This window comes from Neovison vison, chromosome 4 (assembly GCF_020171115.1).
Source record: "Neovison vison isolate M4711 chromosome 4, ASM_NN_V1, whole genome shotgun sequence".
NCBI classification, from domain to species: Eukaryota; Metazoa; Chordata; class Mammalia; order Carnivora; family Mustelidae; genus Neogale; species Neogale vison.
In genome coordinates, this window is record NC_058094.1 from 182,197,501 (window position 1) to 182,221,034 (window position 23,534).

The window sequence follows — 23,534 nt, forward strand, 5'->3', positions numbered from 1 at the left end:
TCTAGCATGTTTATTTGCAGGGAGCTGTTTTCTGGGCAGTGCGGAGGGTTCATTAAGAAGACAGACTATGTTCAGATTCAAAGAAAAACCACCTCCCGTTCTCCCCTTCTCTGCTTTCTATTTACAAAAAAAAAAAAAAAAAAAAAAGGCTACAAATACTGAAGTAAAATACAGAATTCCCTTCTCTCATGGCCCTGAAATAGCTTGAAAATAAATCTCATATTGAGTATCTTAATGCCAAGCATTAGAGAGACCACCTTTAATGACTATAACTAGCTTTTAATACCTAGTGCGTAAATGGCCATCTGGTTTTGACTAAGAATAAATTATAGCACAGGATTAGGGAAGCTCTCGATTCACCCTTCTCTTTGAGGAAACAAAACAAAACAAGACAAAATCCAGTATTTGTTTTAGGGGAGAAGCTTCTCTTCTCAAGGTGTTTTACACGAGGAAAACCTCGTTTAGGGAGAAAGGTTTCTTTAAAGCAGTCTCAGGCCAGATTAATGGATTAAAATTACACACTTGAATAATTTTACTAAATTTTAAATCTCCACATGGCTCCCTTCCATTCATTTTTTGGTGCTTCTATACTAATCTTTAATGTGTTGCTCTAATATGCTTTTCGTATTTCCAAACTCAGCTAAAATGGAAATGGCAGATTTTCAGTTAGGCAAAAATAGCAATGGAGAGCCAGGAAAATACATTGTGAACAAAATAATCTTTAGAAAAGACATGAAATCAGAATAATTTTCTAGCATGATATGGATCCAATAACCAAAGCATATTTGGGGCAATTATATCAATTTTTAAATTTTAAAAACTATTTAAAAACGAAGGCACTAAATGCTAAGCTGTAATGTGTTTCCAGCCTCAGTACACTTCCATTAGAATTAAGTAGTAATCAATATACAGTATTTATTGCTGTATACCCGAGCACCGGGGGAAGCAGAGGACGGTGTGCCAGCAACTAAAAAATGTCTACTGTAATTATTTAGCAAGAGGAGGAAAAGTTTTAGGAACAGGCTGATCTTTACTTCAATCCCAGTTACTGTAGTTCATTATTTTCCTTGACCCAGATAGCCATGAAAAATGCCTTATGAAAATAATACTTTCCCAGGAAAGTTGAATAAGATAAGACAAGCTTTTATTTTAGAAAGCAAATAATCACAGGTACACAATATGATTGTTACTAAAGTTAACAGAATTGAATAATGGTTCAAGATAGTCAAGGCATCACATTACAGAGCACTATTTGAGAAAGAAGTGCTGAAAACTCATTCCATACTATAATGATATTATCAGATATGTTGCTAGAATGCTATATTGCATAAAATTATACATTATAATTGCTAGGCTAAAAAATGGAATTTTCAATGATGCTGTATAACAAATATATTTAATAATCTTAAATAAACTCAAACTTACTTTGATGTCTACACTTCTGAGTAATTCAAGATATGAGAAATGAATTTTTAAAAAATCAGATCATGAAAGCCATTATTATTTGAAGGAATATGCTCAATTTTTTAGATAATTTCAATTATTTAAGAGTCCTTTGCATTTTTTATTAGCTTTGCCTAAAGTTATAACATTAAAGCATTAAGGTTACATGTAATGAGGTTCTGGTTTGCCCTGATTTCTAGTCCCATATTTTCACAAACTACAAAACGAGACTAGTGCTATATTACAAGGCTAATTTGATCCAATAAAATGGTCTTATTCTCAGACATGCACCTGAGGATAATGTTTAGCTACGAAGTGTGTATTCACATGCAAACAGTCACGGACACCCGTCTGGAAGAACAGTTCATAAAGAGAGTGGATACTGGTCCAGAGGAAAAATTTTTTAGGGTATCTGCTACAAAAAAATATTCAAATGCTAAGTCCGACCAACTATAAGCAACATATACCTAAAGCCCATTATTCTGATTGATGGTTTTAAATATCAAAAGAAAAGTCTAGTTTGGAATTCTGCAGAGAGAAGTAACATCCCTGTTATTGAAAACCCAGTTAACAGAAAGTAACCATAGCTTAGAAAATAATGGCTCGATTCAAAAATGCATTTAGGATTACAAGAGAATTTAACCCCAAACTCCTTGAGGATGGTTTATATCAATTCTTGCTATAAAATAATAAAATCAACAGCCCACTAACATTATTCCAAATAGTAGCTCAGCCAGTGCTCATAGATACCATTTTTTTCCCTTGCTTGATTTTGGTGTGAAGGATAAGTTTTTATTTTGACCCATTGTTTCAGTTCTCATATCTTCAAATCCAGGAAAGCCCTATTTAACACTGTCATTGGTTTTTCAAGCCATCTCCAAATATAACCTCACTTGAGCCCACCTACACCCTGGGAGGGAGAGAGAACAGTACTGCTGGTGTTTGCAGGCAAGGAAACTTTTTCTAAGGCACAGTGCATTCGAGAACTGAAACTAGAATTTTGACGGACTCCAGTTCCCATGGTCTTCCTACTACCTACTCTCAGCTGGTACAACTCTGTCCCCAACTGAAAGAAAATAGTCTTTTTTCCTAAAGGGGTAGGGGTCACTCACGGCTTTCAGAATGACCTTTAACCATAATTGGCAGCAACTCTAAAAGATATCCACATTATGCACACACACAGCTCTTTCGTGCCCCTCACACTTAGTTCAGTAACTACAAGCATTCCAGAAGTTTTCCAAAAATCAATCTTTTCCTCTGAACTAACACTGAAACCCTTGCACTACCTTCCCAACTATACACTTTAAAAAAAATTATATATACATATAGATGATAGTAGATAGATAGATTCCCTGTGTGTGTGTGTTTCCAGTTTCTTTTCAAGATCGCCTTTTAGGTTCAGATTTAATGAAATCAGAGAACCTTTGCTTTATGACTTAGGACACTGCTAATGTTTTAACCTGCTAAGCATTTCACAAAGGTAAGGCTACCTGGGGCTGTTCTCCTTCCCTGAGTTTATGTCCTGTCTATTTTTTTTTTTTAGACTGTGAATCTTCTTGGAAAAGACTGTGACGATTCAATGTTTTGTTTTGTTTTTAATAATTTTTTTAAAGGTTTTATTTATTTGACAGACAGAGATCACAAGTAGGCAGAGAGGCAGGCAGAGAGAGAGGGAGGAAGCAGGCTCCTTGCTGAGCAGAGAGCCCAATGCGGGGCTCGATCCCAGGACCCTGAGATCATGACCTGAGCTGAAGGCAGAGGCTTTAACCCACTGAGCCACCCAGGTGCCCCTGATTCAATGTTTGAAATGCCTCTAGCACACTGTTGGCACTTAAATGTAATTATTCAAAATGGAATCATTTAATTAGATAGGAAGAGAAATAGTAAAGCCCTGAGATGATAATAATAAAATAAATATGCTGACCGACTGAACAAAGCAACAGATAGATAACAACACACACGAGATCGCTCCATGTCAATTTTTCAATTCGGGATGTCCATCAACAGGGGAAACAATACAGTTACAGACCTACTTTTGCTGGGTTCCCAGAAAGCAGAGAGCACGACTGCTATTAACAACTCCATAGAGTGGTAAGAATTCTGCACTTCATGCCTCATACGACCTAGCTCCTCGGGAAAGCCTGAGGAAGAGGAGCAAAATGGAGGAAGGAGAGGAAAGCAGGGAGTGACCGAGACTCTACAGACCACGAGTCTGTTTGAACCGGGAATTAGGAAGGAGTCCTCTATCCGCCTGGGTGGGTCACTTTATACCGACTGGATCTACTTGGGGGGAAACTGGAGAGCAAGACAATGCAAATTCCTTTGCTCCCTGTTCGTTCTGAAGCATGATGTCCTGATCAGCAAGCCTGGAAACGCTTCAGAAGAGTCTGTCCCATGCACTAGCCCTTGGAAACGGACCTACAGTCCCCGTGCTTCTTTCGGGCTCTGAGACAGCCAGCACTTCCAGGTGTGCCACGGACTCTCCAAGGGCTGCACCTGACCCTTCCTCTGGCAGAGCCTTCCAGTGGCGACGGCAGTCTGGACCTCTCTCCTATTCTGCCGCCCCTGCTAGCCTCCAAGCAGTACAAGCAATACAAAATATTCCTTAAAAGCACTTGTTCAAAAACGCAACAGAAGAGGTTCTTCATGGAGCCCCGTACAAGACAACCTTGTAGGTGCCCAAGAAAGAACACCTCACACTTGGGAGCCAGAAAGACCAGCAAAAGTTACAAAATGTTGCAAGTTTTATAAGGAAGTCTGCTCATTGATTGTAAAGGGCTGAACAGTTTGTTAATAATAATCCCTTAAACTCGTTAAAAGAAAAAGATTACCCCCCCCCATGTCCCTCAACAACTAAGAAAGAATAATTTGAGACCGAAGCAGCTGCTTTTCAGGCCTTTCTAGGGCTTTCCTGGCTGCTCAGTTGCCTTGGGCTTGACTTTTGGTAGAGAGGATGAGAAAGGGTCCTGAGAGAAGTGTCCCTCTGGCCTGATGTCCTCTCTCGACTCTCTGCTGCCTTCAGAGACACCCTCTTTAGCCAGACTGGAAGTTCACGGATAGAAATATTCCTGTGTTGACATTTCTTCTTCATGGTGGCTTGGCTGCTTTGGATTTGCTACAGTCACCACGGGCTGCTTTGACTACTGAGTGGGGTGAATTCAGCTGTCGGATGATCCATCCGTGAGCATTTCACGTGCTCCGGACGATTTCATAAGAACGGTGCCATCATCAATTTATTGAGTGCCTTCTATATGCAAACGATAGAATTATGCCTTCGGTTGGAATCTGTCACAGTACTGGGAAGCAGAATGTTGCTGCGTCAAAAGGAGGGAGGCCGGGGAACTTCCTATTCCTGGACATCGGGACAAATTACTTAGTCTCAGTTTGCTCATCAGGAAAATGGGAATAAACAACACATCTTACCTCCTGGAGTTGCCAGGAGAATTCGATGAAAAGTGCAGAGTGACACAGAGAGTCAACAGTTAATGTTGGCCACTGCTAGTGCTAGTCACGTGGTTATCATCATTGGACGTGAGAGTTAAAGAACACTGGGTTTGCTAAATGGACTCCCGAGGGGGCCAGGGAAAGGAGACAATGTATGGGAATCTGCTCATTTGTTGGAACTTTTTTCCCTCCTCTGCAGCAGTCATTTTTAATTGGCATACGTTGGTGTCATTAATTTTCTCCTCGGAGAGCACCGGTGGGACACTTGGAGCAAACAAAAGGTAAACCGCTGCTCAGGCTACAAAGTGGCACCTGCTTTGACTCTAGCAGGAGTGATCTTTCTATATGATGAAGTCGAGGCCAATAAACAGGAAAGAGACAAGGGCTGTTCCATGCTACCTCTCTGAGTATCAAACAATAAAACAGTGAAGACAGTGGAGAGCAACCTAGGAAAACACTTTCCAAGTCTCCAGTGTCAAGAAAAGCACTTAAGAAATGGGCTTTTGGGTGCAAAAACAATGAATACTGTTACGCTAAAAAGAAATTTAAAAAGAAAAAAAAAAAAGAAATGGGCTTTTGAGGGGTGCCTGGGTGGTTCAGTGGGTTAAAGCCTCTGTCTTCGGCTCAGGTCATGATCCCAGAGTCCTGGGATTGAGCCCCGCATCGGGCTCTTTGCTCAGCAGGGAGCCGCTTCCTCCTCTCTCTCTGCTTGCTTCTCTGCCTACTTGTGATCTCTCTGTCAAATAAATAAATAAAGTCTTTTTTAAAAAATGGGCTTTTGAGACGCTTTATATTTTCACACCTCGCACATATTCATAGGTTCTTTTGCCCTGCTTCGCTTCCAACTTCCTCCCACTCCTTTCAGGGTGCAGCCCAGCCCCGGTATGACTCAGGCTGCTCTCCACATTGATGGATCCTTTCGCTTTATCCATTCAAGATAACATGTTAATACAACTTTTCAAGAAATAGGGAGTAAAGCTTAAAAAGAGACCCGGAAATGAATTATGGTTGGATTTGGCAACAACTGTTGCTGAAATTCCTTTTTGATCCATTCAAGGCTGCAACTTCCAAGATCAGAGGGCGCCTCTGACATGGGCCAGGTGGAACTCAAGCCGGCTGTTTATTTGGAAGGTAAGGGAAAGTGAAACTGGATCACTTGCCCCAAGCTGCCTGAGTCATCTGTGCCTTCTTTAGAAGAGTGACAACACCGGCCAGCACAGACAGGAGACGCCACGCTCACCTTCGTTATCCTCCATCTCACCAATCAAATCCCGTCCACTTGTTGACGGGGCTATGGAGACAGTCGGACGACTTTCAGAGACTCAATAAAAGGGACTGATCTTTTGACGAAGAGACTGTCAGTCAGAACGCTGATGTATTCACTGAAAAAGACATTTTTTTCTACCGGGTAGAGAAGTCGAGCTCTTCCCTTCTCGTCTTAAAATCTCAGGTCTTGAGATACGGTAGGGTGCCAAATCAGTTAATTAACAAGTATTTACTGGACACACACCATATACTCTGAAGTATCCCACTGGCAATCAATCCTATGTTTGCATCCAAGTAATGATAGGGCAGATTCTACTAGGGAAAACAAGAAAAAGCCCTTCAAACCATTAGTGAAATGTCACTCCATGTTACTGTGATCATATAATTTTGTATTTATCTCATCACAGAATGTTATATATCAGGGGTTCTAGCAGAAATTCTAGAACTCAACTGTAAGGCAGTAAACGGGAATGTTGAGCATGTCTAGACTTCCCTTGTTCCCAACCAAGAAGATTAACTGTTTAAATTATGCATTACAGTGTAGGTTAAGTTTGCACAAAGATACTTTAATAATATACTACTGATTTGTTTCTCTGTGTTCTAGAATACTTGGGATTTCACTGACAAACTAAGCCATTTTAACAGATGTTTTAATGTCCCATATTCTCATTATATTCCTTCAACCTCTGAAGCACGTTGTGTCTTCTATGGCTTCATCATGTTTTCCACTCCACCACCTCTTTCTTTACCATGGAGACTACTTTTCAATATTCTTCAATCTCTTGAACTCAAGAGCAAAGTGATTTCTATACAATTTGTGTCTCTAAAATCCTATTCCACTGAAATACAAACGACTGATTTATTTGAAATTTAGAAGTACTTTTCTTCATTTGAAAATTTACACAATGCTTCACTCAGTCTCAATGACGAAGTTCAAACTTTTTTAAACCACGCGAGTGCTGAAGTCAGTGTCTTACGGTGGCTCAAGAGTAAATCTGGGATCTCTGCTCTAGAACTCATTTCTGGGGTCTGCGTTTAATCACGGCCCTGGAAGTCACCAGCCTCTGTCAAGTGAGTAGCAATAGTTCAGACTGCAGAAAGTATAGGAAAGGTAGAAATCAGAAGAACTGTGAGGGAATCCTCACTGGAAACACTTTAGAAACCACTGAATGAAATCTCTGCTGTTTATGAAAGGCTATACGACATGTCTGTACACTAATAGCAACCCACCCCCCACGTATATAGATTTCACTTACAGATGGTTGCAAAGTAATTTTCTATGATCCTATGATACTTTATGTAATTATCTGTAATTAAATTAACACAAGGTAAAAATAGTCAACTTCAAATAATATAAAGTATTCAAGACAATTACTAGGCTAAGCAACATTGTTTTTCACAAGAGAAAGTGTCACATGCAACGAAGTGGCAAAAACAAAACAGAGTGAGCTGTGGTTAAGTGTAAATCCTACAGCAATGAAAGTCATTTGTATTATCCTTACTTCTTTGAATAAATTCAGATGACAGCTCTATTTCATTTCTTCATTCAGTTTGGAGGCCAGATGGCATTAGAATCATTTACTTCACCTTGTTGTGCTTAATTACTACAATCAACACACTATTTTCCAAATTAATCATAACAAAGTAATTTCATTAGTAACACAGCAGGCTGTTGAATTATTAGCATCATAACAGTTTGCAAACAATTAAACTTTATTTGAACCTTAAAAATTTGCAGAGTGGAACATTATTGTAAGATCTAATGGCAATAGAGTACAAATTCAGTACAGAGCAAATAATCAAGCAAAATGCTATATAAAATATGACTTACAATCACCTTTGAAAAAAATTAGCTCTCTAACTGTTCATAGAAAAACAAATAAAAGCTAAGCAAACATAATGAGAACATAGCAATTAGCATATTTTCTAACAAGCCATGTTGTTTAAATGCACATTAATGATATTATTATGATCTTGAAGAGAGTGTGATATATTGTCAAGGGTGTAAAGAAAACTTTCTCCCTGGTAGTATACAAATGATTTCACCAAATGAATATAAAGTAGTCATGAGTTGAAAGTAATGATTATTTTCCCTGTCACTTTCATTTTAAATCTTTTGTCTCCTTTCTTATCTCCCACCTATGTTCAAGTTAAACAAGAACAAAGGCCAGAGGAGCTCTGGACAGAAGTAACACTTTATATCTGTATTGTCACCATTCACAGAGACTATCTGGCTTGGAATTGTTGGTCATCAGTTGGCAAAGGACTCCCTCTCCTGGATTAACTGTAAAAGGAGGCAAAAATCTTTTACATGCTTTACATTCTGCTCAAGCTTGTGCCCGAATGGGGGAGGGGGTGCCCAGGGCTTGGGTATGCGATGAAAAGCTGCTGCCACCTACTGGCCCAGCCCTGAAATTTTCACTCAAACCAGAAAGAAGCCCAAAACCTGTATCTACAACCGAGACTACACGTTCAAGGGAAACCCACAGCTGCTTTTTGCTTTTCAATCTCTCAGCCTTTAAAAAAACAGACCGCTAAATTTATCTCCGGTCATCTCACTTTTGCCAAGATGATTTCAATCGACTCCAATGGCTCTCTATTAGGACAAGATTAAACGAGGGCACAAATTAATTTCTGAAAGCTCTAACTCGACAACGTCTAATTTACATAAATGAGAGTTTACCCACAATCCCAAAAACTAAAAAATCAGTTTCACTACATTTGAATTCAGATGATCACAGAAGACAATGGTAAAACGTAAGTTCTGAAATATTGCTTATAAATAATTTTCTATAAATAAGGGGGGTTAAATATCAGTATGTTCACAGCTAGAATCTTTATAAAGCAAAGATCTGGAAAGTTCAACAAAAATAGTGGCTACTAATCAATGATTCAATATTAGGTGACTCTGTAATGATCCAATCATCAGTACATTTTGGGAGATAGATATATATAGATAGACAGATATCTATATTTCAATATCACGGCCACACTGATACCCCGTTGGCATTTACAACCCCCCGACTTCAAACATACAGGAAAAAGGTCAGGTTATAACTGCAAAAAGCCTGCTCGGTTAGCCCAGCACATTCCTTTGAAGTCAGGCTCACCCTACACCTTCCCACTCACCTGTTGGTACCTGTTCCCACCATGACTTCCAGGCTCTCCTCTCGGAGCCCTTCCTTTCCTCCTCATGGCTCTGAGAAGCACAGCTCAACGCCCCCCCACCCCCAACCCGGAGCCCTACTGTTTTGTGGCAGGAACTGAGCAGCACAGCGATGAGCCGGCACGACGGACAGTGCTCCGTTAGACCTTCTCACTTTGAGAAGGGGGATCCTCTGTGGCGCTGTAGGAGGCAGGAGGGGCTTTCCGATGAATTTTTTCATTTTATTAAATTTAAACACAACTCTGGTGGAAAACGTCAGCCAGCCCGTCTCCAGGGTGGGCTGTGTGTTCCTGATAAGGGGCTTCACGCACGCTGTGGCTCTGGGCTGCACATGTGTCCCGGGGGCTCTGTCATTCTTTCTTTCCTGTGGCTTTCTTCAACACGAGGCAAAAATCAGTCCAAATTCTTTCATGAAAACATGTCACTGTGTGAAAAATAAGCACCACGATCGATCCTCTACAAAGTTTGAACAAAGCCACAGTCTTCAGATATCATCTACCAAAAGCTTACATGATAGATTTAATTAAAATTTCCATGAAATTATATATTACACTCTAAAATATCACTGACATCCAATAGGAAGAGAAATTACCGAAATCACCAAAAGCAGCAGTGACTGTGAGGAACATATAAAATTGGGCTGAATTCTTCACACAAATCAAATGAGCGAATAAAAACGAGACTTTCGTCTTCGCAAAACAGCAACAGGTACAACTTTACTGCTTGCCTCTAACTTAATTAATATTCTTTACGTAATTTCACGTCAGAGGAATATTATAATGAATGCATAAAATAACAAAGAAAAATGTTTAACAAAACACAAAAAGGTTACAAACTGCCACTCATGCTCTCAAGTTGATTTTAAATCCAAAGCGTTTACAGACGAGCAGGAGAATCTTCCTTTTCTGTAGGCAAAAAAGGAAAGCTGCATTTGAATTTTTTTCTTCCAGTGAAATGTTGATTTTTTCCTGCTTAGAAAAAAAAATACACTTTTAGGCAAGGAAAAATGAGTATTTACTCAACATTTTGTCAATTCAGCTCTTCAGAAAGGCCAGAAAGAATGGTATTTTACTCAAGAAGAGAAGGTCTGAAAAAACATCCAGTTATTAGCAAAGGGACTTTATCTAAATAATCTATTTCCAAAGTAAATGCTATGAAGTTATTTTAAAAATCAAACCAGATTTTTTTAAAAAGAAGAAGATATGGGAGCATGATCTTTGTGCTATCAGAAAACTACAAAGACTTTTCAAAAGGCAAAGACTCATAACACAGGGACCAAGAGAACATATGAGCTATTACAGAATATTGGATTAAAATGTACTTACCCAGGACTCTCAAATATCATACATCTCCATTATGTAGGCTTTCGGCACCAAGCCAATGGCTCCCTTCATTTCTCCTACCCACCAGCCATATCTATTGTATTCCTAATTGAAAACAATATGCAATATTAACCTTTAGACTGGTATAAGTACAATGTCGTTTATATGCGACTTCTTAGAAATGTTATTTCTTTTTACAAAGTTACAAGAGCTTGAGCTGCAAATTGAAACATTTTAATCTTTTTTCCTTTGTTTCTGGACACTTAAAAATGCTGTTAGGCAACGATTTAAATTAACATATAAGACAAAGCCTGTTTATTACTCTATATAGCACACAGAAACAGTCACTTGGGATAAGAACCTAGCAAATGGAACTACATGAGGAAGTCAGCTCCCTGGGCCCATTTCCCTCTCCCTCCCTCCCTCCTCTCTCTCTCTCTCTCTCTCTCTCTCACTCAAACACACCCACACACAGAGCCTGGGGAGACACCTTTTCTGTGCAAACACCAGTGCTAGATGCTACAAGGTCACAGCAAAGACCCTTAGGATACGATCTTGGCCTTCAAGAAGCTTATCATCTAGCAAGGAAACAATTATTTTTTCACAATAAACTTTTTCCTAGTTAAACTCATATGACTGAAAATTATTTCGAAGGCAGAGCTATGCCCCTTCTTAAAATCTATTATGTGAGTATAGATATTTTAAACACATAAATGAGGAAATAAGAGAATACTAATAATATCCAAAAATATTTGCTTTACAAAATAATTTTTAAAGGCTCCTCTTAAAAAAGCTTCCCCAAGGCAAGTGCTGCTCAGCTTTCCCTAATCAAAAACTATATTAGATAAAGGGAGATAAAGGGTGGGTGATAGGAATTAAAAGGTGGTGTTAGGTTCACCCTCAGAGCAGAAGATCAACAAGAAATAAAGTATCTCAAGTTATAAAGGTGAAATATTAATCCAGCTGTAAAAAAAGAGTGATTGATGAAACACTTTGGGATTTACTTTGCAATGGGAGATAAACCCATACCTGCATTTCCCCCCTTTGCCTCCACTGAGAGACCCCACTGCTGTCGGCATCATGAACACACAGCGATGGGCCTCATATGTCTGCCAGATTGACTAATGTATTTTTGTCTCAAATTTATTTATGTTTAGTGAGATACAAACAAAGTAAAATGAATTATAAGTTTCAAGAATAATATCTTCCAAAAGCAATACTCCGCAAAAGCACTGTAGGACCCAAATTTAATTTTTCATAGAAGATAAATTTTTAAAATCAATCCCCAAAGTAATTCAATAGGCTATGATTTTCCAACATCTGAGTCATAGATAAATGTGCATATGCATATCGAGTTACACGTGGGGAGGGAATGCTCATATTGGCACAGACTTAACATCTGTATTGATTAGTATATGCTATTGGCTATCAGAAAGGAAAATCATACAATTCCTCAATACAAATGTAGCAACGTTGGCATGTGTGTATTGACATGTAGTCTATCAATAGACAGAATATCAGGTTAAAATCTGTATGTGCTTTTTAAACAGTGGGTTGTTCCAGGATCCGATTTATTGGAAGAATAAGGTGGAAGGAAAAGGTGGGATGGGGAGTCAAGCTATTAACCCTATGCTTCTTATTCTAATGAGGGCACAGCTCTGGCTCATGGGGCAGAGGACTCAAGATCTTAAGTTTCAAAGTTCAATGTCAGTGTGAATTTAGTGGATACAACTATCTAAGGGATGAAAATAGTCTGATGCCTGAACTCAGTGACGGTGGCTAAAATCTACGTAGGATCTATTTATCAGAAGGAAACACCAACTTACTGAAAGCTATGATTAGCAACCATTATATCTTAATAGGTACCTAATAAAACTGCCCTTCTCAATTTTTAAGGCAATGAATACAATTAGGGCCTAATGCTTCACAAAACAAATGTATTTAACCTTCCAGAGGCAAAAGGCCTACATTGTAAGATTTCAAAATGGATGGTTACCAGGCTAAGTCTGAATATGAAAGCTCCTACCAATGCCAGCCTAACATTTTTTTTAAAAAATTGATTATTTGTAAAGAGTAAAGGAACTAGCCGCCTCCCCCAAGAGGCAGACAGAGCACACTTGGCTTGAGGGTGTGTGAACACCAGAATCTGTTTTCTGAGAACGGCCCTCCATCAGGGCCTCCAGGTTTACACACAAATGACACTTACCTCACTTTATAACATTCTGCTTTGGCTATCATCTATACTCTCAAGTAAGGGCACATTCCTGTTCTCAAAAAGCCCACTCACAACCAAATTTAAGAAACTGATTTCCGAAGAATCATTTCACCAAAGGACCAGTGACATACCTCACACCTGAGAGAATTCTGCCTGACGGTCACTGGTAAGATTTATTTAATAGAAAGGATGGTCGGAAACAGGAGGGAGGAGCTTAATCAGCCACAAACTCATCTCTTAAAAGTATCATTCTAGGAAAACATAAAAGTTTCAGATTCCAATCATCTTAAATGTTTTACTTAATTTAAAATAACTCAAAAGCATAAGAAATTTGCTCATAAAAGTACTCTAAAATATCACAGGTTTAAATCAGAAAAGGGTAAAAAAAAATCAGTATGTTTATTACTTTACATTTGTAAAGAATTCCATAGAACACTCCTGTGTGGCATTAAGAGGTAAGATAAAATACAGTGAGGTAAAAATCTAGGAGGCAAATTTATGGATTTACACTGAGGCCATTAGAGTATGTCGACAAGATTGCAAACACAGAAGCTTTTACTTTTATCATTACCATCCTCTGTATGAGCCTCCGGAGCAACATGAATCCCAATTAAACCATTTGCTGCCTATAAATTGGAATGAAGATGCTTCTTGGAGTACGATATTCTAAACTTGAGCCTCAAGATTCGATACCATACAAGCTTTTCCTTCGAAGAAGGGACTCTGCCTCTTTGCCTTCCCTATTTTCCGCTCCCAAATAAATGTGATGGCAAAGGACAGATTACTTACACGGTGGAAAATAATGCAATCCATAGTGTTGCCTTACCGTCCACGTACTAATTATAGTATTGTTCTAGAAGTCACAGGTGGATCATTAAAAAGAAAAAAAAAAAAAAGAAAGAAAGATAAACACCCCTCAAGCCTTATCTTGTTATTAAACAAAAAAACAGAGCAACAAACCATACCAGGCTGTCATCTAAATCTCTCAAAGGTTAGGAAGCATCATGTCATCTTTACAGCACACGAGATCTCAGGTACAAGAAGGTCTGCCGTCTGGCACCCTTCACCCCACTCGCCTTTTAACATCCACTAAAACGCTAACATAGGCAAGTGACTGCGCTTCGGGAGGACTGATAAAATAATGAAGAGTCCTTTAATCTACAGGAAACCATTCCAGTCAATTTATAAGAAATATTACATCCCTTTGTAGGACGTGTAATTATTTTCTATTAATCATGTGCTATAAAGCGACATTATGCGGTTATTCTGTTATCACTAGAAAGAGGCCTGCAGTCAGCTTCTGACAATGTTGGGTAATTACTAACACAAAGCCTCTTTCTCCTCCCGTAGTAATGCGATCAAGATCCAGAGGTGTAGTGATGCTTAGTGTATAAAAATAGTACTCAAAAGAAATCCAATATCTGCAAAATGGATGGCTTCCAGGCAAAATGTAATGTGGCAGTCAAAGCAGGGGGAAAAAAAAAAAGGCCAAACTTGCCCAATAATCCGAGAAAATAATCGTAAAGCGGCATGGCACCGTTGTGCTCTAACTCCTCTGTTTTCAATTTTCCTGCCATTAAAATAGTTTTTATTTGTTTTATTTTGTAGTCAAATTTTCGGCCTCAGCTAATCGTTACTAGGCAATAAATGCAAGCGATTATGTAATCGGGGCCGGGAGAAAGGATGGGTCCTGATCATGTGAAACCAGCTCAAAGGTAAACATATGTCCGTATTTCAACCATTCACTAAATCTCTGCTCTCTGCCAGTGTATTATTTTACACTTAAATAAGGCCCTGACATTTCACTGGAATCCTTCTCAGCACCATGATTCTCATCTCTTAAGTGTGTTAGTCCACTTTCTGCAAACTCTGTGGTAAAAGAATGTTGCCTTAACAGAAACTGGAAACACTTAAAAAGATTTCCTGATGCATACTACCCCAGCATTCCACAAACTAGTTACCAACCTGTCTGAATGCAACAGGTGTTAGAAAGGTGGAAAGATGACCTGTCCTTTGTCTGAACATGTATCTGTGCTTGGAAACATTTTATCCTTTTGCAGAAATGAAGTTAATTTGATTCACAAAATATAAAATGCATTGACTTTCACAACCAGGTGACTTTACCACTGTTTTCCAACTATTCACTGTGATAGTCTCAATTTTTCATAAACATTGGGGTAGTATGAAAACTAGACACCTATTTAAAATACAAACATAATTTCTTCAAGGCTACCTCTTCAATCTTTTCCTTTTTACTATCTCCAACTAGAAACTCTAAGCTTCCTTTCATTTCTTATAAGCCCCGTCATTTTGTCTTGGAAAATGCCCAACAGGAGCCTGACACCCCCAGTGTTTTACTATTATTAGCTACACATTAACTCCTTGAATCTTAGTCTCTAAGCTGATAAATGAGGAAATCGACACTAACCCTCTTCAAGATCTTCCATGATGTCTGAACAGCACCCTCCATGAACCTGCTTTAAGACACTGAGTCTCTTGGCGGCTTATGGAAATCAACCGCATTACTTTATAATTCATGGTGCAGGTGTGACTTTGAGTTACACTAATTCAAAGAATTACTTTTTTTCCCCTTTCTGTACTGTGAGCTCCATTTTTAAAGCAAGAGAGACAAAGGACAAGGAAGGAAGCTGATAATAAGAATTTAGTTATTATAACAGGTTAAAGCCTCTGCCTTCAGCTCAGGTCATGATCTCAGGGTCCTGGGATCAAGCCCTGTATCAGGCTCTCTGCTCAGCAGGGAGCCGGCTTCCCCCCACCCCCACCCCCGCCTGCCTCTCTGCCTACTTATAATTTCTCTCTCTGTCAAATAAATAAAAAAATCTTTTAAAATTTTTTAAAAAAAGGATTTAGTTATTATAACAGATCTTTATTTCTATTCCAGAGTCAAGACACATTTAACTCAAGTTTCTACACAATCCACATTTACAATACCACCCAGTAAAAAGTGCTATTCGGTCTGATGATTCGAACCGCTATTCAGACTGATGGTAGGCTAAGAAAAGATTAAATTTGTATTCAGTAGAAAGTGGCCTTGGTACTCAGTGTATTTCACTGACCAGTAGGAGACTCCGTTAACTGCTCTCAGGCTCACCCACCTGCCTCTACCAACTGTTGCCATTCTGCTCCAGTCCATCATCACCTTACTCCGGGGTTACTGCATCATCAACTTGGCCTCTCTCTTCTTCGCAGAAACCGCCCCGGTGTCTGTGGTGAGCACTGCTCAAGCACTTACACCAGCTCCCCAGTGCAGAAACTTCAAAGTCCTCTGCTCTGGCCCACACGGTCCGACCCCATGCTATGCTCGTTCCCACCTCTGCATGTGCTGCTCTCCTCCCCAGGGAATGTCTCCCGTCTCTCACCCAAATCCTAACCAGCAATTACGACCTGACTCAAATGACCTAGCTATCATGCATTGGCCTCCAAATATTTAATCTGCATTTACAGCTCTCATTTCAAGCTGAGCATTTATTCCTCAGTGGATCTGATGTACCTTAGTTTCGTCCCTTCAACGAAAATAAAGTACAAACTCACTGAGATCAGGGCACCGTCTTACCCTTGCTCTGTATGCCCCACCCAGCTGATGGGTACGAGGTCCATAAAAATGGACCAGGTGACGAAGCACATTCTGTCTTTATTTTGGATGACGTTGTCAGTTGACCAATCCCAAATACTTTCTTAAGAAGTGTAATTTCCAAAAGGTGGATCTTTTCCTGTGTGCATATTAGACATACTGGAAGAATTTTAGCAATGATGAAACAAACGTTTATTCTAAAGTGTGTTTAGCTTTGCAGTCTGAAATATGTTGTTCCTGCTTGGGGCTGGCTGCTGCCCACCATGCTTCCTCACGCCCTGGGTAGGACACCTTGTCTGAAGGGTTTAAATCCCACCTGCAGAAAAAAAGGTATCCATCTCCTGCACAACCGGGACCAAATAATCCCAGTTCTTTGAAGAACTGAATTATTCAGTTGAATTTATTGTATGTACCAAAGAGCTGAAGACAGAACCTTGTAAAGGTAGCAACAGGGTGGCAGGTGTAAAGGAAAATCTACTGGGTTTTCAGCTTCTCGTTGTCCTTGTGATTATTTTCCCAGAAGTTCCAGAGTCTCATTCCAGGGCTGTTACTAACTAGAAATGCAACCTTGGGCAATCCCCAAGTTCTCTCGGGATGATTTTTTGGGTTTATATTTTTGGGTTTATATTTGATTTTATATTTTATATATTTTTTTATATTTAATGCTTCCTATTTTTTGTATTTTATACTTTATATTTACAGCGTAGTAATCCAGTTACATACTTAACATAGTTACATACTTAACAAGGTGAGCCCCTTTTGTAGTTTGCCTGCTGAGAGCCTCAGGGCTGGGCTGGAAGTTCAAGTATCCAAGTTCTCATCTTTGAAGGTCTCCACAGGGGTAGTCTTTTTCTCCTTGCATCTTTTATTTATTTTTCCCAGTTACGTTGAGCCTTGAGATTTCCTCACCTATAAAGCAAAGGGCTAGCACTAGGTTCCTCTATGATTCCATCATTCTAAATTCTTTTAAGCTTTCAGGATTATTTCCCATTTTTATCTGTATTTTCACAAACTCATACTAAACATGATATTAGGTATTCGGGATGCAATAATACTTAAGACACAATGCCTACCTCAAAGAGTTCAGGGTCAAGAGAGAGAAATTAATACTGCTAGTCCCCCATGTAGGTGGGTGTAGCCAAATAGAAAGAGAGAAAGCTCTAGGGTCAGATCTGCTTTGATTCCAGAAGAAAGTATTTTTTCGCTGGTATCCTCAGGTGATTGACATAATAACCTTCCTGAGCATCAGTTTCCTCATCTGGAAAATAATCACACCAGAGACTTCATAGGGTTGTCTTACGATCAGATGAGTGAAAGCATATCGAGTGCCTAGAAAGGGACATTGCAGGTATGCAACAAACTTTTCTCGTTCCCTCCCACTCTCTTCCCACTAATTGTATAGCAAAATACCAGGACAACGAACAGAGAATGTTCTGCACTATAAGGCAATCTGATTATTACGAGCAGTTCTCTACCCTGCTCTTCCAAAGGGAATCTGGCCTTTAAAGGGCTGAGGAGGGAGACATCTCAAAGGAGTAAACATTGCTATACATACATTAAGGAGGTCCCTGAGTTTTGGGGGCAGTAGGGACAAAAGGCCATAAGAGGCCATGGATTTTTCAATATCAGATTTTTAAAAAAATTATCAACATTGTGCTGTCTTTAGAGTTGTTTTGTTCTGCTTCTAGTTTATTCCACGCAGAATTAAACCACGCGGCCTTGCCCTGGAACCACCCCTCACTGCCACTTCCGCTCTGCCTGCATCTCTGACACGGCCTTCTGGCTTATCCTTGACCTCTCAAGCCACTGCCGGGGCTGAGCCTTCCAGCCTGCCTCCCAGAATCACCTTCCCCTTTCAGCTGTCAACATTTTCCTGTAATGCTCCTTCCATTTTACGTAAGACAAAAGAGGGAAGTACTGGGACACGTTAGTGCAGATAACAAGAGGAGCCCCGTGGCTGGAACTAAAACATCTTCTCGGGGAAGGCCGGGGGCTGGGGGTTGCCGAGCAGAAGGTCTGCCTGGTTCATGCCTCGCTGTACCCAAGCCGTTCCCATACTGACAGCGGGAAACGACACGCTATCAGACCCACAGAAATGCAGTCACAAGCACAGAAAACTCCTTCCTCCTTCCCCAAAGGCTGTAAGACAGAATAACGGTTCGGGAACCAGCTTAGCGCCCGTGTTATGTCCTGTACTGAGATGTCCTAGTTACTCCTCAGCGGTTGGCTCTGCTATTTGGGGCACCTGGGGTCAGATGGTCACAGAGGAAAAATGAAGAGACCTGGAAAGTAACTCTGCCAGCAGAGCTCGGCAGGACTTTCATTTTACTTTCTTTTTCTGGTACGTCTGAAGCCAGAAAAGCCCTGGGAACGGGATCTGTCCATTTTCACCATGAGAAGCAAACAGTCAGCGACAGTCACAATTCACCGATCACTGAGAAAGTCACAAACAGATATAACGAGAGGCAATGCTTGACCCTCCAGCCAATACACACTGAAAAACAAACAAACAAGCAAAAAATTTCCCTTTACGGGGCACCTAGGTGGCTCAGTGGGTTAAGCCGCTGCCTTCAGCTCAGGTCATGATCCCAGGTCCTGGGATCGAGTCCCGCATCTGGCTCTCTGCTCAGCGGGGAGCCTGCTTCATCCTCTCTCTCTGCCTGCCTCTCTGCCTACTTGTGATCTCTGTCTGTCAACTAAATAATAAAATCTTAAAAAAAAAAAAGTCCCTTTACTACATATTAGTGAACACCATCAACCTACATTTCCTGATTTTGACTTAATAAGAAATTTCTCAAAAAGCTGCAGTGCTCGATTCACACGTGTCGGAGACTAGAGCAACTATCCCAGGACCCTTACCTCTCTTGTTTTCCTGTTACCACCAGACAAAGCAGTGGGCTTCTTTCCTGCTGAAGCATAGCTCCCCTGTCATTAAGTCTCTAAAAATAATTTATTGCTTTAAAAGTAAGAATAGGAATGTGGTTAGCAATTTACTGATGAGGACAGATTGAAAGATAAAGTAATAGAGGAATGTAAATCCAGAACAACCAGTAGAATCACATAACCAAAGAGGTATGCAGGACAGCACAATATGCCTATAGCTATATAACCTGGGTCCTGCTATTAAAATTCTAAAATTTCATGAACATACTTCTATGAAAATACTATTAACTAGGATATTATGTCCATGTTTAAGGTGGTAATAGACATGAAATGTAACCTAGTAACGGAATCGGACACCATTTTAAACAACCCAATTCCTTTCAAAAAAAAAAAAAAACGAGAAGATATTTTTACTTCAAATATGATTTTCCCCCATCCAACGAATCAGAAATCTGGCTGTGTGTTTCAGAATCAATTCACTAACAACATAGCTCTCATTTAAATTACAAATTCTACTTTTATCCATTCCTGTAAATGTGCCTCATTGTCTTTCAGTGAGAAAGAAAAAATTTCCTAATCTCCACCGAACTACCCAAGTACATGATGCATTTTCATACATAAAAAACAGCAGTGATCCTAGGTGAAAAAGAACTATAAGCAAAAAGTTACTGGCTCTCCTTTTTAGGTAAGCGGTACTTACATTCATTATTAGTGAGCTTTGAAGGTTAAAACTTAGAAAATGACACTTTTTGAAAGAGAGGCTAGCTCAGCCAGGGGTCATGTGACAGCTGCTAATTGCAAAATGTCACAAAGGGAAGGGGGCAGGGTAGGTTATCTGCTTACTCTTCTTTATTGCAACATTGGATTTTCACTTAAAAAAAAATTTTTTTTAAGGCTAAGATTTGTATAACTCTCAAAAGAGGCCTGAAATAAATAAATCACCCCCAGGCTGACTGAGCACAGCTGACACCCCATCAAGGCTTCCTTGAAAAAACAGAGAAAGAGGACTGAATTTTAAAACCAAACTATATTTCTACAGGGAATTCTAATGAAGACAGCCCAATCGTCAAACTCATTCAATCTTTTTCTGTCATTTCACTTACAAAATTAAAACCCTCTTTATCATTGCATACCATTTCTAGCCCCTGATTTATCTAAATTTTGTTTGTATTTAAATGCATCTTTTCTTAAACTATTTTGTGTTGCCTTTTTTAAGGGTATTTTCAGTACTGACAACCTTCCAGAAGGTAAGTTAGACCAGTGATAATTAAATATTGCAAAATATAGGTCAGTTAATTTTGAAAAGCAAGCTGTATTTCCTTTTTTTTTTTAAGATTTATTTATTTATTTGAGAGAAAGAGAGAGTGAGAGAGTGCGCACGGGGAGGGTTAGGGGGAGAGGTGGAGAGAAACTTCAGCAGACTCCAAGCTGAGTGGGGAGCCAGACTTGGGCCTGATCCTGCGACCCCAAGATCATCCCCTGAGCCAAAAACAAGAGTCAGATGATCAGCCAACTGCAGCACCCAGGTGCCCCAGTCATATTTCTTTAAAATCTTTTAAACGGCATTATTTATTTAAAAAGTGTGGCATTAATTTCTTTACAAAGTATACATTTTAATGCCTCTACAGATATTAAGACTCCTTTAAAATGTATTCTTCCTTATGTATACAATGTTTACACTTAATTCATAAGAATTAATTTATGAATGAAAAAATTTATGATCAATGCTAACATTTTATTGACACAAGATAGGAAAGTAATAATCCACAGCTAGATTTAAAGTTGAATTTATGACATCATTTTCATTGTGCACATTAGCTGTAATTACCTGCACCACTCATTCTGAGCCACTAGATGGTGTAAAAAATAAATTGAAATGGTAAAATTTCATTCTATCAACGCGAAACCTAATATAACTCAGAGAAAGATGAAACAGATTTCTAGACATATAACAATGCTAGTGGTTTCTATACTAGTTGCACTTTTTAAAAAAATCTAGCTCTCTACCTTGATCCAGAAACAAGTCCTTCTGAGGAATTTTTCACTCTAAGGACCTTGAGTTCTGAATTGACAGTAGCATTAAACATCCAGATTGCTGTCACTTACATATTAAATGGATTTATAACATTAATTTATGGTCTATTTTGGCCAAAGTTTTGATAAGAACTGGACGATCAAACCAGTAAAGAATTATTAGAGTCTCCAGAGGTTCCTCTCTGAAACTGTGCCCCCAAAATCGGGGAAGCAAGAGTCTTCACAAACAGATATTGACTCCCCAAATGACCTGGAAACCAATAGCCAAGATGTCCACTAATGGCCCAGAATTTGTCCACATCCCATCAAAGGGGAGCTAAGTATCCTTTCTCTTCACCCTCACCAAGATTTACCTGGTTGCTCCTACCAGGTCCACAGCTGGGTAAATATTGGTAATAAATCATTCAGCCAACAGTGATAACATGCTGCCCTAACAATGTCTTGTCTCTTCTTTAAAAATCCAAAATGAGCTCCAGATACAAGAATCATATCTAGAAGGCCCCTCATGAAATGATGCTGACTATGGAACTTCGAGCCTTGTGAAGGGCTGGTTGAAGATATTCTTTTTGGTAAGCAATACCCACATAACAGCATTTAGACCTTTTAGATGGCAGGATGCTCTTCCTTTGAGCTGGACCACCACTACCCTTAGCTCTATGATAAAGATTCACAGATGAAATGACAGTCTCCACAGAACAGGTCTGGGAGAACAGAAATTACCTACCCCAGGATCCTAGAAGTGTGATATACACCTAGGATTGTACTTTTAACTTCACAGCAACAGAAAACAATTTTCTGAGACAATGGGACCTCTACTTGTCCGACAGTGTGTCCCAGAGGTTGGTACTCTGAGCTTTTCAGCAACGCAGACAGCCTGACTCATAAAGAAGGCTTTAAGAACAGATCCACAATTTACCACACAATCTCACATTTTACCATAATAATATAAAGACTATAAGCCATTTATCCTACAGTTTGGAATTCCAAGTAGAAGCTAATCAACCTTTTAATTTTAAACACAATTGCCCCTAAGTTGGTGAAAATAACTGTGAGCTGAGTAGATTTTAGGAATAATTTCAAGAAACTCTCTTGAACTGAAATGAATCAGTTTGGTTTCTATTTTAAGTAATTCACTCAAAAAAAGTGTTATCTTGGGGCAGCTGGATGGCTCAGTCAGTTAAGCGCCTGCCTTTGGCTCAGGTTATGATCCTGGGGTCCTGGAATCGAGCCCTGCATGGGGCTCCCTGCTCAGTGAGGAGTCTGTTTCTGCCTCCCCCACTGCTTGTGCTCACTCCTATGTGCTCTCTTTCTCAAAAATAAATAAATAAAATATATATTTTTTAAAGTGTTGCCTTGGGGGGCCTGGGTGGCTCAGTGGGTTAAAGCCTCTGACTTTGCCTCAGGTCATGATCCCAGGGTCCTGGGATCAGGCCCTGCATCAGCCTCTCTGCTCAGCAGGGAGCCTGCATCCCCCCCCCCCCGCCACCCCCTCCCCGGGCCCCGCCTCTCTGCCTACTTGTGATCTCTGTCTGTCAAATAAATAAAATCTTTTTTTAAAAAAAAGTATTGCCTTAACTCAGGACAATTAAATGTTCAATAATAGGCTTAATCCAAGAGCCAACTCTTGGATTAGAGAGTCAACTCATCTCTCCCTAAAAAACCAACATACGGACTAAGGAGCGGAGGGCAGTGAGGAGTCTTAGCTCTGGGCATCTCAACTAGCAATGATCACAGCTGGCAATATTTGCTTACTAAATATTTTCCCCAATAATCTACAAGTGCTTCTATAGTATTCCTCTTGGATTCTTGGTGTTAACATGGGCCTTGTAGGTACTTTATAACAGTTTCAAATGAGAAGCAAAAGAGAAAAGGAGAAAGCATTGGTCTGGGCATCCAGATGCCTAGTTAAGCACTGGCTCTGGCACTTTCTTGACCCAAGTTCCTTGGCTGTAAAACCAAGAACAGGTAGATGATCATCACTCAGATTCCTCATTCAAATGTTCTGTGATTTTCTATGTTATGATTTTATACACCAACCATCTTGTGCTAAGAGGCAATAAGTGAGGGGCACCTGAGTGGCTCAGTCTGTTAAGCGTCTGCCTTCGGCTCAGGTCATGGTCCCAGGGTCCTGGGATCGAGCCCCACACTGCGCTCGCTGCTCAGCAGGGA

At 39.8% G+C, this 23,534-nt stretch overlaps 1 protein-coding gene across 3 annotated transcripts in view; it reads right to left on the reverse strand.

Annotated features, from left to right (window-relative positions):
- Nucleotides 1-7,844: 7,844 nt before the first annotated feature.
- Nucleotides 7,845-23,534, reverse strand: part of SKAP2 (src kinase associated phosphoprotein 2) — a 170,067-nt gene continuing 154,377 nt past the window's right edge. The window contains exons 12-13 of one of the 3 annotated variants that reach the window (XM_044246264.1): nt 10,645-10,746; nt 7,845-10,224 (exon numbers count right to left, since the gene is read on the reverse strand). In XM_044246264.1, coding sequence (XP_044102199.1) covers nt 10,654-10,746 — 93 coding nt within the window. In that variant the 3' untranslated portion in view covers nt 7,845-10,224; nt 10,645-10,653. Of the gene's footprint in view, nt 10,291-10,644; nt 10,747-23,534 lie in introns of all 3 variants that reach the window. The other 2 variants (XM_044246261.1, XM_044246263.1) reach the window with 2 other exon arrangements.